The sequence below is a fragment of the Neoarius graeffei genome, chromosome 22 (assembly GCF_027579695.1).
Source record: "Neoarius graeffei isolate fNeoGra1 chromosome 22, fNeoGra1.pri, whole genome shotgun sequence".
NCBI lineage: Eukaryota > Metazoa > Chordata > Actinopteri > Siluriformes > Ariidae > Neoarius > Neoarius graeffei.
The window spans coordinates 41,204,985-41,220,899 of record NC_083590.1 but is presented as its reverse complement, the minus strand read 5'-3'; the positions used below and the strand labels follow the sequence as shown (position 1 = coordinate 41,220,899).

The following is a 15,915-nucleotide window of genomic DNA, read 5'->3' as shown; positions in this document are numbered from 1 at the left end:
TATAATGTAAGTGATAAATAAACCTTACTTTTCTCGCAGACGTTCCATAACATAAACTATAACGATATATCATTATATGTCTGAATTATATTAGGCATATAATGATATATCGTGCAATGATAAAATCTGCGATACAAATTTATGACGATTCAAGTAATCGATTAAATAAAAAATGAATATAATTATCTGGCTGCGTAATCTTAGTCTTTCCGCACTGTAATTGCATTGTTAAGATAGCAGAGCGCACAAGAAAGTACAATAGCGGGAATGCACATGACTTCACTCTAGGTTGAAGTAACACAGCTCTAATGTCGCAAGAAGAAACAAAAAACAGATCTAAAATGGGAAAGAGCTGTTGTCTGATTGACTGTACAAATTAATTTCACAACAAATCGGAGGTCGGCTTCCCAAAAGCCTCTTAACGCTAAGCGCATCTTAACTAGGAGAGAGAGCAGTGTGGGAAATAAGGCAGGACCAGCGGACACTGACCGGTAATTTTCACATTTGTCCGTCTGTATTTCAAAAGCATCAAACCGGCTGGCCCATGAAAAATTGTAAAGAGATGGGTCTAATCTACTTCGAATTTTCTTCCAAATGTTACACTGGGGGCGGCACGGTGGTGTAGTGGTTAGCGCTGTCGCCTCACAGCAAGAAGGTCCGGGTTCGAGCCCTGTGGCCGGCAAGGGCCTTTCTGTGTGGAGTTTGCATGTTCTCCCTGTGTCTGCGTGGGTTTCCTCTGGGTGCTCCAGTTTCCCCCACAGTCCAAAGACATGCAGGTTAGGTTAACTGGTGACTCTAAATTGACCGTAGGTGTGAATGTGAGTGTGAATGGTTGTCTGTGTCTATGTGTCAGCCCTGTGATGACCTGGCGACTTGTCCAGGGTGTACCCCGCCTTTTGCCCGTAGTCAGCTGGGATAGGCTCCAGCTTGCCTGCGACCCTGTAGAAGGATAAAGCGGCTAGAGATAATGAGATGAGATGTTACACTGGGTGAATACATTATGTCGTAACACGGCTTGTGACTGGCTGATCGCGGATGCTCTCAATTATTGACAAGTCGCCTCTCATCAGTGAGTAGGAGTGCATTGCGTGGTGTCATGCCAGAATGCTGTTATCAGCTGGGTAGGTTTACCATGAACGTTAAAAGAAAATAGGCTCCTACAGGTTTTGGACCCTGACACAGTGTTTTTTCCATCATATTTTAACCCTCTGGGGTCGAGAGCTTCTCCAGTGAAGCTCGGCAGGTTTAGAACGAGTAGGTCATGTATTTAGATAAATATCTTCACAAGTTTTTAATTATACAAGCATGATAAACATATTGACAGAAGCTTTATACTTTACACTTTCCTATGTGCCCACTGCCAAATAATATTATACAGCTGGTAGCCAGTAAAATGTGATTAAACAAACTAGAGGACATGTTCATTCACAGTCTGGGGCAGGTAAATATAGAGGAATTATAGTTGTATGTAGAGGAACTGACACATATACAATGATCTGTAATGTGTGTGTGTGTGTGTGTTACATTAACCACTCACAAATAATCAGGCTTGTACAACCCCGATTCCAAAAAAGTTGGGACAAAGTACAAATTGTAAATAAAAACGGAATGCAATGATGTGGAGGTTTCAAAATTCCATATTTTATTCAGAATAGAACATAGATGACATATCAAATGTTTAAACTGAGAAAATGTATCATTTAAAGAGAAAAATTAGGTGATTTTAAATTTCATGACAACAACACATCTCAAAAATGTTGGGACAAGGCCACTGTGAGACATCCCCTTTTCTCTTTACAACAGTCTGTAAACGTCTGGGGACTGAGGAGACAAGTTGCTCAAGTTTAGGGATAGGAATGTTAACCCATTCTTGTCTAATGCAGGATTCTAGTTGCTCAACTGTCTTAGGTCTTTTTTGTCGTATCTTCCGTTTTATGATGCGCCAAATGTTTTCTATGGGTGAAAGATCTGGACTGCAGGCTGGCCAGTTCAGTACCCGGACCCTTCTTCTATGCAGCCATGATGCTGTAATTGATGCAGTATGTGGTTTGGCATTGTCATATTGGAAAATGCAAGGTCTTCCCTGAAAGAGACGTCGTCTGGATGGGAGCATATGTTGCTCTAGAACCTGGATATACCTTTCAGCATTGATGGTGTCTTTCCAGATGTGTAAGCTGCCCATGCCACACGCACTAATGCAACCCCATACCATCAGAGATGCAGGCTTCTGAACTGAGCGCTGATAACAACTCGGGTCGTCCTTCTCCTCTTTAGTCCGAATGACACGGTGTCCCTGATTTCCATAAAGAACTTCAAATTTTGATTCGTCTGACCACAGAACAGTTTTCCACTTTGCCACAGTCCATTTTAAATGAGCCTTGGCCCAGAGAAGACGTCTGCGCTTCTGGATCATGTTTAGATACGGCTTCTTCTTTGAACTATAGAGTTTTAGCTGGCAACAGCGGATGGCACGGTGAATTGTGTTCACAGATAATGTTCTCTGGAAATATTCCTGAGCCCATTTTGTGATTTCCAATACAGAAGCATGCCTGTATGTGATGCAGTGCCATCTAAGGGCCCGAAGATCACGGGTACCCAGTATGGTTTTCTGGCCTTGACCCTTACGCACAGAGATTCTTCCAGATTCTCTGAATCTTTTGATGATATGATGCACTGTAGATGATGATATGTTCAAACTCTTTGCAATTTTACACTGTCAAACTCCTTTCTGATATTGCTCCACTATTTGTCGGCGCAGAATTAGGGGGATTGGTGATCCTCTTCCCATCTTTACTTCTGAGAGCCGCTGCCACTCCAAGATGCTCTTTTTATACCCAGTCATGTTAATGACCTATTGCCAATTGACCTAATGAGTTGCAATTTGGTCCTCCAGCTGTTCCTTTTTTGTACCTTTAACTTTTGCAGCCTCTTATTGCCCCGTCCCAACTTTTTTGAGATGTGTTGCTGTCATGAAATTTCAAATGAGCCAATATTTGGCATGAAATTTCAAAATGTCTCACTTTCGACATTTGATATGTTGTCTATGTTCTATTGTGAATACAATATCAGTTTTTGAGATTTGTAAATTATTGCATTCTGTTTTTATTTACAATTTGTACTTTGTCCCAACTTTTTTGGAATCGGGGTTGTAGTACTTGAGTTCAGGACTTGGACTTGAGTCCGACTCGTGCCCTAATTTTAAGGACTTGTGACTTGACTTGGACTTGAGCACTGATGACTCAGACTCGGACTCGTGCATTAACTGCATTCGGACTTGTAAATTGGAGACGAGGACTCGGATTTTTTTCTTTATTTTTTGTAACATGACATAATAAGTTGGCATAAGCTATTTATATCTCCATTTATTGTGTACTAATTTCGTGCAAGAGTGTCACACCTGCGCGCCTTGGCACGTGCATCAGATAGACTCTCGGGTGCACTCCGGACAGCGGGCGTGCCAAGCGGACTCTTGCGCGCGCTGTAAATGACTCACACCTGCACAGGATTAAGGCGCAAACAGTGCACCGATATAAAAACTGTGAAAACACACTTACTTTGCGAAGTATTGAGTTGCGTTGCTGACACATTACCAAGCTTTATTTCCTTGTTTGGTTTTCTGATCCCTGATTTCCTGTTTCTCGTCCTTGATTCTACTGAGTCTATGATAGCCTGTTTGTGCCTCGCTCGACCTATTGCCTATTTCACCGTTTTTATGATTTTTCCTGCCGTTCTGGATTGTTTACCGTCTTCACTTATATTAATAAACACACCTTCTGCACTTACATCCATCTCCCAACCATCTCTGACAGAATACTTCACACTCCCTAACCAAGAGAATGCACATTCACCTGTTCATACATCATGTTCAGAAACAAACTAATGTTAATGGCGCTAAAACAGCCACCGTCACATGGTGCGGTTGGAGTCTTGTTCTCGGGCTCGACTCGGATCAGTAGTGGACTCGACTCAAAATATTTATTTCATGACTTGGACTTGAACACTGGGGACTCAAGACTGGAGTTGGACTCGAGGTTTAGTGACTCGACTACAACACTGCAAATAAGCATTTGGTTCCATCATAAAATATTTCATGGGTGAGCCTTGGTTAGTTTGAAGCAGCACCATAGTGCCGATCATGATAAAACAGTAAAAATAAAAAACTGTGCTTTTTTTTAAGGATAAAATGGTTAGTGTTCTAGCATTGTGTTAATATTTATCTACAAAACAAGCTCTTTTTCTCGCTCACTCTTCCAGAATTTCTTCCCAGAACAAATGGTGGCATGGTGTCAAGAGTCCAATGGCACGATCCCACCATCTCAGCTTCTGCAGGTGAGCCCAGGCATACTCACACACACATCATGTGCACTGCAGTACAGTGAAGTGAAAAATGATGATTCGTGAAATCTGACTCAAATGAGAAAACCCTACATTTGTGAAACGGTGAATTTAGGTCAGCTCCCACCACACTCGCATGTAGGCTTTAGGCACATGTTGTGTCCTGACTTTCTCTGTGTGTGCTTTCACATATATGTGAGACAGGATGCATGGCAGTTTGTGTGTAAGACATAAGAAGAGGGAGTTTTCTGTGTGGAGAAAAGATAAATAATTAGTCTCTCGATGGTTTCCTGCTCTCCTCCCCCATACAGAATTTCTTGAATTCCAGCTGCTGCCCAGAGATCCAGGGCTTTCTTTACATGAAGGAGACAGGTCGCAAGTCCTGGAAGAAGCTTTACATGTTCCTGCGCCGCTCTGGCCTTTACTACTCCACTAAAGGAATATCCAAGGCAAGCCAAGCTTTTGTGTTCCTTTATGTGCATTTAGAAAAGAGGCAGTAATTTCCAAATTGGGTTTTGTGGTTGAGGCCTAATGTACATGAAGTGCATGGTTTGCTGAATGTGGTCCAGTCTGGAAGTGATTCCACATGCTTGGACATCAGTGAAAGGATCAGATATGGGTCAGATAAATGAGAGTGAAATTTAGTTTATGGCCTGTGTATGCAGTTACAGCTATGTAGCTATGCACACAATTAGTACAACACTAAAATTCAGTGCCTAATCTCAGTTCAACGAGAGAATGCTATTCCAGTAATTACACGTTTAATATTAGCGGGTTTTGAAAATTCAAAAAACATTTAATGCAACTGAAAAGTCAGGTTTAAGGAGAGTAGGGGAGGGTGAGAGTTAATCTGCTGCTTAAATTGTTTGAACTTGTTTTTTTATCACCCGCTGGACGAAAGGCCCGAAGGGGGATTATGTTGTGGTGATTTCCATCTGTCCGTCCGTCCTGGGAAGGGTGCTCACCTTCTGAAATCAACTTCTCTTGCAATTTTTGGAGGAATTTCATGAGACTTGGCAGGGTTTTTTATTATATGTCGGTAATACGCCTATTGAAATTTTGTTAAATTCGGTCATATTTTACCTGAGTTACAGCCCTTGATTAACAAATTTATAATTTGGTAATTTCATGAGTGTGTTTTCCTTCTGAAATGAACTCCTCTCACAATTTGTGGAGGAATTTCACCAAACTTGACAAGAGGCATTGTTATATGCCGGTACTATGCATATTGTAATTTCATTCAATTCGGTTACATTTTACCAGAGTTACAGCTCTTCCATCCGTCCGTACCTTCTGAAATCAACTCCTCTCACAATTTTTGGAAGAATTTCACGAAACTCGACAGGATTCTTTGTTATATGTCGTTAATATGCATATTGTAATTTCATTAAATTTGGTCACATTTTACCAGAGTTATGGCACAGTTGCCAGTGGGAGATATTGTGCTCTCAGAGCACTCTTATTGTGTTAGATTTTAGCACAAAAATTTCAAGAATTATTCTCTTACAGCTGAAAAACAAAAGCTGGAGTTTTCCAGCATCATCTTTAAAAAATATAGTTAACTGATGTTAACTAGGTACGTATCTCATATTGGATAATGCTGGGACCAGACTACACGAATTTAGCCTCATCAGGAATGACAAATGTGACATAATCGAAGAACGTTATGAAAAGTCAAGCATCTTGCCTAGTTTTGCAACTCCTATGACATGCTCCTTGATAGCAATGATTGACAATTTTTTTACCCTCTCCCAAGACATGTAACGATATATATCATGCAACGATAAATTGCGATACAAATTTATGATAATTTGAATCGATAACATAATAAATGAATCACTATCAAGCTGTGTCATCTCTTAGTTTTCCCTTGCTGTAAATGCGTTGTTTAGACAGCAGAGAGCGGAATAGTGTACAATAGCAGGAATGTGTGTGACTTCACCGTAGGCAGAAGTAACGCAGCTGTAATGCCGCGAAAACACACAAAAACAGATCTAAAATGGGAAAGAGTTGTTGTGCGATTGAATGTACAAATAGATTTAACAAGAAATCAGAGCTCTCTTTTTACAGACTGCTGAAAGTGAAAGAAAAGAGAAGCAAATGGAGGAAGTACAAATGCTCATGCAAATTCATTAAGAAAAAGCCTATTTGTTATTAACATTTTCCATTTTTAATTAAAGGAATATTTCCGTTAAGAGACTATTATGTTTTACTTCAACCTCTGGGTAAATAATTATTGTTGGTTATTAAGAAAATGAAACAAATTGTTTGTTTTTTAATTTAACAAAAGGAATATTTAAAGCTAGACAGCCTTTCAATTTCATAAAATCAGTGAAATTTAGTTCCCTCTGAAATTTGGTCGTTGTGATGTGTTTATTTCTGTAAAATCTCACAAACTATCAGGTCATTCTGTGGCTGGGAAGTTATTTAATTTGAGAGGATTCCTGAGCAAATAATGTGCATGAAATTGCTCGCTTCACACAGTCAAGGAGATAGAAGTCCATGTGCGCATGCGCAGATTTACCACCTTCTTTTGGGTTTTACGGCAGCTGGCATCCACAGTGTTGCCTTACTGCCATCTACAGTTTTACTTTGACTGTTCCATCATTCTGTCACTAAACGAACAGCTGATCACACTGAGGTGCTCGCTGACCACCGATATTTATTAGTTTGGTCCTGCGTTTCCTTTCCTTTGTATACAGTGGTACCTCGGGTTACGAACTTAATTCGTTCTTTGACTCCGTTTGCGAACCAAAAAGCTCACAAACCGAATTAATTTTTCCCTTTGAAATTAATGTAAATCCAATTAATCCGTTCACCGGCCCCAGAAACATATTTTTTTTTGTAACTTTTTATGGGTTTGTGTGTGGAAAAAATACAGAAAGGAATTAAAGATAAACTTAATTATAGAAAAATACAGTAATACTAAAATAAAACATAATTGTACAGTACACTTTACCTTTGTGGTTGATAGTTGCTGGCACACATGGATGGAGGAGGAGGAGCACTATCACTAACACTTTTCACTTTCTTGGGAGCCATAATGAGGTTTAATTTAAAGCAAAAAAAGAAATCGTATCAACACAGCGCAATGACGAACAATGTTCACAGCACGCCACTTTGAGTACAACTGATGCTGCCGCACGCCTCATGTGGTGCGGAAGCTTACCAGTTTGTGCGTTCGTGCATCGAAGCATCATTTGCGAATCGAAGCAAAATTTGTTCAGAAATGGTGCTCGTAGCCCAATTTGTTCGTGAATAGGGACGTTCGTGACCCGAGGTTTGACTGTATAACATGACGTCTTTTCTTGCTTTCCGTTACTGTAGTCGGTCTTTCACGTTTCATTCGCACACTCGCGTCCTCCATTTCTCTCTCCGGTTTCAAATTTGTATCCCACAATGCCTTGCGTGAACGGGGAAAGCCCACCACGTGATGCATGGCGTAGTATCTTGAATTGGGTCATGGTGAAGCAGGAAAAAATAGGAGAGAAGTTAGGGCCATGTGGCCCTAAATTCATTAATTGTTCTATTAAAAAAACCTAATAAAATTGGAAGTCTGTGATTCGAATTCAGTAGCTTTTGGTCCACTAAACGAAAATAACTGGGTGTCGGGGAAAATTCTTTTATGACCTGAACTTGAAAAATGTGAAAGGCAGACTACCTTTAAGTTGCTAAATAGGAAAATAAATGTTGCCCTTTTTTTGGTAATAAAATTTCTTTGTTTAATTTTTGTTCAAAGGAAATACCATAGGAAAACTGAATCATGGACTCAATATCATGAATCTAATTGTATCATGAACTGGGTGAAATATTTACATGCTTACTCCTTCCTGACGACACATGAAGGAGAACATGAATGATGATTGGTCAGGATCAAACTTGTAGTGTTGCCAGTCTACCAACCAAGACACGGCAAGAATTTATAGCGCTAGGATTGCCTAATCTGACATATTGACCATCACGAAAGACAAAAATATCACATTGTCTGGCAGCCCCATGAATACTGAAAACTCTGAGAGGATGTAGGAGAGGGGGCAGGGCTTTCAGGCAGTCTCGGGTAATATCGGTTTTTATTCTTTCCACATTCACTGGATATGAACAATCGCGCGCTCTGATTGGTGACTCTACTCCTAGGATATCAGCTCATATACCGTGAGTCGAGAAAAACAAAATGGCGGAGCATGTTGCTGAACCAACTGAGGACAAAATAAAAACTCTACTCATAAACAAACCCCCCCAAAATAAAAAAGCAACAAATTATGGCATAAAAGTATTTGATGGTAAGAGCATTTTTTTTTCAAGAATTATTATTATTATTATTATTATTATTATAGCATTTTTAAAAAAAATAGCTACCGACATTTTGCCAATTTGTTTACATTCTAAGTGGAAATGATTTTGTCGGACATTTTGTATTAAATTTTTATTTATCGAATTTTCAAAAAATAAAAATGCTGTTTCTCAAAATCCAGTGAATGTGGATAGAATAAAACAGTTATTCCACTCAATCTCCTCATACATGACTTATAGCCCACTCGGTGCTACGCGCCTTGTTGGCTCTCAGCTCATGTACGACTCGATTTTATGGAATAACTGTTAATTATCATTCAAATTATATTTATGCCATTTTGATTTGGCTGAGTGAACTGCAAATAACTGCCTACAAATAATGCTCTGCTTATGCGCAGTTACTTCGCACTTTCACAACATTGCTCAATTTCTTTATTATTGCTTGACTCATTTTATGAACTTTATCATCAGTATTTCAAAAAGATTGAATGATAAAACAATTACTGAACTTGGTTTTCACAAAATATTGTGATTTGTTAGTGTATCGCAAGCAATTATTTGCTTTTGTTCAACCTCGTCCAGTAATTGCTTAATATTCCAGGCTAGACTGCCTTTCAGATTTTTCAAATGTAGGTCATAAAAAAATTTTCCCCCCGACACCCAATTATTTTTGTTTAGTGGACCGAAAGCTACTGAATTCGAATAACAGACTTCTAATTTTATTAGGTTTTTTTTTTAATATAACAATTAATGAATTTAGAGTCATGTGGCCCTAAATTCTCTGCTATTTTTTTCCTGCTTCACCATGATGCAATACAAGATACTACATCATGCATCACCTGGTGGGCTTTCCCCATTTGCGCAAGGCATTGTGGGATACAAATTTGAAACAGGAGAGGGAGGATGCGAATGAAACGTGAAAGACCGACTACAGTAACGGAAAGCGAGAAGATGTTATGTTGCAAAGGAAAGGAAACGCAGGACAAAACCGGTCAGCGAGCACCTTGGTGTGATCAGCTGTTCGTTTAGCGACAGAGTGATGTAACTGTCAGTGCACGGTCACAGGTAAACCTGTAGATGGCAGTAATGGAACACTGGATGCCAGCTGCTGTAAAACCGAAAAGAATAGGAAACAGGTAAACCTACGCACACGGACTTGACTGCGTGAAGCGAGCGATTTCATGCACGTTATTTGCTTTAGTCCCCTCAAATTACATAATTTCCCAGCCACAGAATGGCTTGATATTTTGTGAGATATTACAGAAATAAACATATATCACAATGACCAAATTTCAGAGGGAACTAAATTTCACCGATTTTATGAAATCGAAAGGCCATCTAGCTTTAATATGGCTCATCTCCTGCTTCCATGTGAAAGCAAAAGCCTGCTCTTTTGGTGTATTTTTGAGTGATTACTCATAGCAGCGTACTCGCATGCTAAATTTGGAGCTCCTACGCAAAACATGTAAATGTTGGCAGGGCTGGTAATATAATATAAAATTGCCATTTTAATTATTTTGATTTATGATGACAGGGCTGCCTTAATCATTTGAACGTACAGCTGTACGTGTTAATGTGTTGGTTGTGTTCTGAAACTTTTGCATGTGGCATGTTCAGGAGCCCAGACATCTGCAGTTGCTTTCAGATCTGGAAGGGAACAGTGTGTTCACCATGACGACAAGCAAGAAAGTGCACAACGCTCCCACAGACTACCAGTTCTGCATTAAGGTAACAGAAAAACACAAACAAAACATAGATTATAGGATAAACATTAGTTTTGTTTCTTTTTTTTAACTATAAGTATCAATTTAGAAAAAAAAAAACTCTCACTTGGTATTTTTTGGCTGCCTCATGCACACCTAAAATAATTTGCTCATGATAGGATTCCCATAAACATGTTGTTGAGCTTGTGTTGGGGAGGAGTTTAGCTGGATAACTCATGTTTTATTACCTGGTGGTTTAATAACAGCCTACGAAGGGCACAATAGAATTGAAGGATCTGAAGATGCTCTGTGCTGAGGATGAGCAGAGTAGAACATGTTGGATGACTGGCTTCAGAGTGTTTAAGGTACACACACACACACACACACACCCCAATGCCATGATTTATTAAAACACTTACAGCAAGCTTACTTCAAACCTGTAATTAGACAGGGCACCTAATATTTTAAAGGCCGTTAACAGATACACAGTGTGTTGTCCAGCGTTAGTAAAGAATATGGAGCAATTTATTGTTGTTGTTATACACCGATCAGTCATAACATTAAAACCACTGACTGGTGAAGTGAATTACATTGATTATCTCATTACAGTGGCACCTGTCAAGGGGTGGGATATATTAAGCAGCACGGCAACAGTCAGTTCTTGAAGTTGATGTGTTGGAAGCAGGAAAAATGGGCAAGCGTAAGGATCTAAGCGATTTTGACAAGGGCCAAATTGTGATGGCTAGATGTCTGGGTCTGAGCATCTCCAAAATGGCACATCTTTTGAGGTCTTCCTGGTATGCAGTGGTTAGTACCTACCGAAAGTGGTCCAAGGAAGGGCAACCAACCGGTGAACCGGTGACAGGGTCATGGGTGTCGAAGGCTCTTTGATTCGCATGGGGTACAAAGGCTAGCCTATATCCACGGTCCAATCCCACCGAAGAGCTACTGTAGCACGAACTGCTGATAAAGTTAATGCTGGCTAAAACAGAAAGGTGTCAGCATTAAGGTTTTCAGTAGTCTGTGCTACAGTAGCTCTTCTGTGGGATTGGACCATATGGGCTAGCCTTCGTGCCCCATGCGAATCAATGAGCCTTTGACACCCATGACCCTGTCACCGGTTCAACCGGTTGTCCTTTGGATCCTTGGACCACTTTTGGTAAGTACTAACCACTGCATACCAGGAACACCTCACAAGATGTACCATTTTGGAAATGCTCAGACCCAGACATCTAGCCATCACAATTTGGCCCTTGTCAAAGTCACTCAGATTCTTATGTTTGCCCATTTTTCCTGTTTCCAACACATCAACTTCAAGAACTAACTGTTGTCTTGCTGTCTAATATACCCCACCCCTTGACAGGTGCCATTGTAATGAGATAATCAATGTTATTCACTTCACCTCTCAGTGGTTTTAATGTTATGGCTGATCGGTGTATACTACTACTTGTACTACTACTAATAATAATAATAATAATTTTTTTTATCTCATGTGCAGTATGGAATTCTGCTCTACCAGAACTACAAAATTCCTCACCAAAGACAGCCACCAGTCTCAAACTTCACAACGCCCGTGGTGAGCATTCAGCTTCTTTTTTTATGACAGTGTACATACAGTATGTTTAATACTTTTTATAACTTATATGTTTAATATTTTCATACCTTAATACCTGGCCAAATTTGACCACTACAATATGGTGTGAAGTTATTAATTTAACCAATAGTTAATAACCACGCAAGGATGCTTTCACAGCTACCTGACATGTAAAATGAAGCAATCTGTATCTTGATACAATTTCTCTGTAGAGGAGTGTGTCAGAGAATTCTCTAGTTGCCATGGATTTCTCAGGGAGGACAGGCCGTGTGATTGACAACCCTGTGGAAGCAATGAGTGCAGCCATGGAGGAGGGACACACTTGGAGAGTACGTTGTGTACACACACACACACACACTTATTGGGCCTCATTAATAAAGATGCAGATGAGCAAAGTTGTTCGTAAATTATTTGCAGGAGCATTTACACACAGAAAAGGATATTCATAAAAATACAGTTTTATGGTTAAAGTATGCCTCTGTCGCATTTCTTTTTTTGCCCATAAAATGAAAGTGCGCTTTTGACCATTTTTGGATGAAAGGCATTCTTTTTTAATATTAAACATTTTTATTTTTTGTGGAGAAAAAGACAGAGCAGCATACTCTGATAGTAAATTGTGTAAAGGTTGGCAGGACTAGTTATTTTACATGCAGTGTCTTGAAAAAGTATTCATCCCTCTTGGTGTTTGTCCTGTTTTGTCGCGTTACAAGCTGGAATTAAAATGGATTTTTGGGGGGTTAGCACCATTTGATTTACACAACATACCTACAACTTTAAAGGTGAAAATTGTTGTTTTATTGCGACAAACAAAAATGAAGATAAAAAAACAGAAATCTGGAGTGTGCATAGGTATTCACCCCCTTTTGTATGAAACCCCTAAATAAGAGCTGGTCCAACCAATTCACTTCATGACTCACATAATTAGTTGATTAAGATCCACTTGTGTGCAATCAAAGTGTCACATGATGTCTGTATAAAATCAACCTGTTCTGGAAGGACCCTGACTCTGCAACACAACTAAGCAAGTAACATGAAAACCAAGGAGCACTCCAAACAGGTCAGAGACAAAGTTATGGAGAAGTATAGATCAGGGTTGGGTTATAAAAAATATCCCAAACTTTGAATATCCCACAGCACACCATTAAATCCATGATAGCAAAATGGAAAGAATATGGCACAGCTACAAACCTGACGAGAAGGCCGCCCACCAAAACTCACAGACCGGCAACAAAGACACGAAAGATAACACTGAAGGAGCTGCAAAGATCCACAGTGGAGATGGGAGTATCTGTCCATAGGACCACTTTAAGCCATACACTCCACAGGGCGAGGCTTTCTGGAAGAGTGGCCAGAAAAGTCATTGCTTAAGAAAAAATGTTTGGAGTTTGCCCAACAGCATGTGGCAGACTCCCCAAACACATGGAAGAAGGTTCTCTGGTCAAATGAGACTAAAACTGATCTTTTTGGCCATCATGGGAAATGCCATGTGTGGTGCAAAACCAACACCTTGAGAACACCATTCCAACAGTGAAGCATGGTGGTGGCAGCATCATGCCATGGGGATATTTTTCATCTGCAGGGACAGGAAAGCTGGTCAGGACTGAAGGAAAGATGGATGGCATTAAATACAGGGCAATTCTGGAGGAAAACCTGTTTGAGTCATCCAGAGGTTTGAAACTGGGACGAAGGTTTACATTCCAGCAGGACAGTGACCCTAAACATACTGCAAAAGCTACACTGGGGTGGTTTAAAGGGAAACATTTAAATCTCTTGGAATGGCCTAATCAAAGCCTGGACCTCAATCCAATTGAGAATCTGTGGCATAACTTGAAGATTGCTGGACACCAACGCAACCCATCTAACTTGAAGGAGTTGGAGCAGTTTTGCCTTGAGGAATGGGCAAAAATCCCAGTGGCTAGATGTGCTAAGCTAATAGAGACATACCCCAAGAGACTTGCAGCTGTAATTGCAGCCAAAGGTGGCTCTGCAAAGTCATGACTTTGGAGGGTGAATACCTATGCACACTCCATATTTCTGTTTCATCTCATCATCTCTAGCCGCTTTATCCTTCTACAGGGTCGCAGGCAAGCTGGAGCCTATCCCAGCTGACTACGGGCGAAAGGCGGGGTACACCCTGGACAAGTCGCCAGGCCATCACAGGGCTGACACATAGACACAGACAACCATTCACACTCACATTCACACCTACGGTCAATTTAGAGTCACCAGTTAACCTAACCTGCATGTCTTTGGACTGTGGGGGAAACCGGAGCACCTGGAGAAAACCCACGCGGACACGGGGAGAACATGCAAACTCCGCACAGAAAGGCCCTCGCCGGCCCCGGGGCTCGAACCCGGACCTTCTTGCTGTGAGGCGACAGCACTAACCACTACACCACCGTGCCGCCCTCATATTTCTGTTTTTTCTTCTTAATTATTGTTTGTGTCACAATAAAACAACAATTTTCACCTTTAAAGTTGTAGGCATGTTGTGTAAATCAAATGGTGCTAACCCCCCAAAAATCCATTTTAATTCCAGTTTGTAATGCGACAAAACAAGACAAACACCAAGGGGGATGAATACTTTTGCAAGACACTGTATAAGGAGAACATTGCGACTCTTGTTGTTTGACTTCACATCATACAACTGGCAGAAGTTGGGAACTTTACATTTTAAGGAGGCTTCAGTAAATGTAAATCGGCTGTGCTGTGAATGTGTTCAGTATTTTACAAATGACTGGATTGAGTATGAATCAAATCTGCATTACTGAAACGTGCAAATCTGACATTAACTTGCGGCTGGTTTTTGCCTAAAAACATTGTGAAGTCCATTGTGCATCTCATTCCTTATACTATACAGTACTGTGCAAAAGTCTTAGGCACATGTAAAGAAATGCTGTTGACCAAAAATGACTTAAAAATAAAGAAATAAAATGTTTCAACATTTTTAAAAAATACTGTAAACATACTGTAAGCCATAATAAATAAAAACAAAGTCGGTATTTGGTGTGAGACGACCCTTTGCTTTAAAAGAAAAATAGTCGTCTCAGGTCCAGTCAGTGCAGTTTTATAAGGAAATGAGCTGTAGGTTTTACTGAGCGTCTTACAGAACCAGCCACAGTTCTTCTGGACACTTTGACTGTCACACTCGCTTCTTCATTATGTTTTCTTTTTTAATCTGAAAAGTGCTCTCTTATATAATATGCTGCTCAGATACAAACTTTTGTTTTTCTGTAGCATTTAATTTTGTGCTGGAAAAGGAACGTTTGGACTCCTAAAATGTTTTTTGTACTGACTCGATAATGTAGAAGTCATAAAATAGAAATCTATAACAAAGTTTGTATGAAAAAATAGGATGCTGAAGACTTTTGCACAGTACTGTGTATGATGTTCATTAATGTTGTTCTGTGTAGAAACGAAGTCAGCGAATGAATGTATTGGGCCACCCTAGTTCTCCGCATCCATCATCTTTAAATTCAGGTAGGCACGCTGCTCAGTTTAGCATGTGCAACAATGCTGGAACAGCATATTTCATATTACTTTAATATACCATTTATAACCTAGAGCTAAGTTATAAAAAAGCAGACTAAAATGTGGGTTATGATGTCTGCAGTGATCCACCGAACACAACTGTGGTTCCACGGTCGCATCATGAGAGAAGAATCCCACCGTATGATGATGCAGCAGGGTCAGGTGGATGGGTAAGATGTTAAAACTTCAAATACGTCAGTTGCTTTTTTGGAGAGTATATACTATGATTGCACATTAGGGCCATTGTAGGTTAAAAACAATATGAAGCAGAGACAGAGAGTAATATTCCAAGAAAAAAAACTCAGAATTTCTGAGATTAAAGTCAGAAATTTATAAGAAAAACTCAGAAGTTCTAGATGAAGCAGTCACAAATTTGCAAGAAAACAAACAAAAACCCTCACATGCTTCCAGGCTGCAGTGCATTCTGGGAAATGTCGGAGAAAATCTTTTAGCGCTTTACTA

General features: G+C 40.0%; 1 protein-coding gene across 2 annotated transcripts in view; it reads left to right on the top strand.

Moving 5' to 3' along the window:
• grb10a (growth factor receptor-bound protein 10a) overlaps window positions 1–15,915 on the top strand; it is a 154,954-nt gene that overhangs the window by 135,210 nt on the left and 3,829 nt on the right. For both annotated transcript variants that reach the window (XM_060904810.1, XM_060904811.1), the window contains 8 exons: window positions 4,255–4,329; window positions 4,647–4,784; window positions 10,243–10,353; window positions 10,595–10,693; window positions 11,827–11,904; window positions 12,135–12,251; window positions 15,336–15,402; window positions 15,536–15,623. In XM_060904810.1, the coding sequence (XP_060760793.1) occupies window positions 4,255–4,329; window positions 4,647–4,784; window positions 10,243–10,353; window positions 10,595–10,693; window positions 11,827–11,904; window positions 12,135–12,251; window positions 15,336–15,402; window positions 15,536–15,623 (773 nt within the window). The remainder of the gene's footprint in view (window positions 1–4,254; window positions 4,330–4,646; window positions 4,785–10,242; window positions 10,354–10,594; window positions 10,694–11,826; window positions 11,905–12,134; window positions 12,252–15,335; window positions 15,403–15,535; window positions 15,624–15,915) is intronic.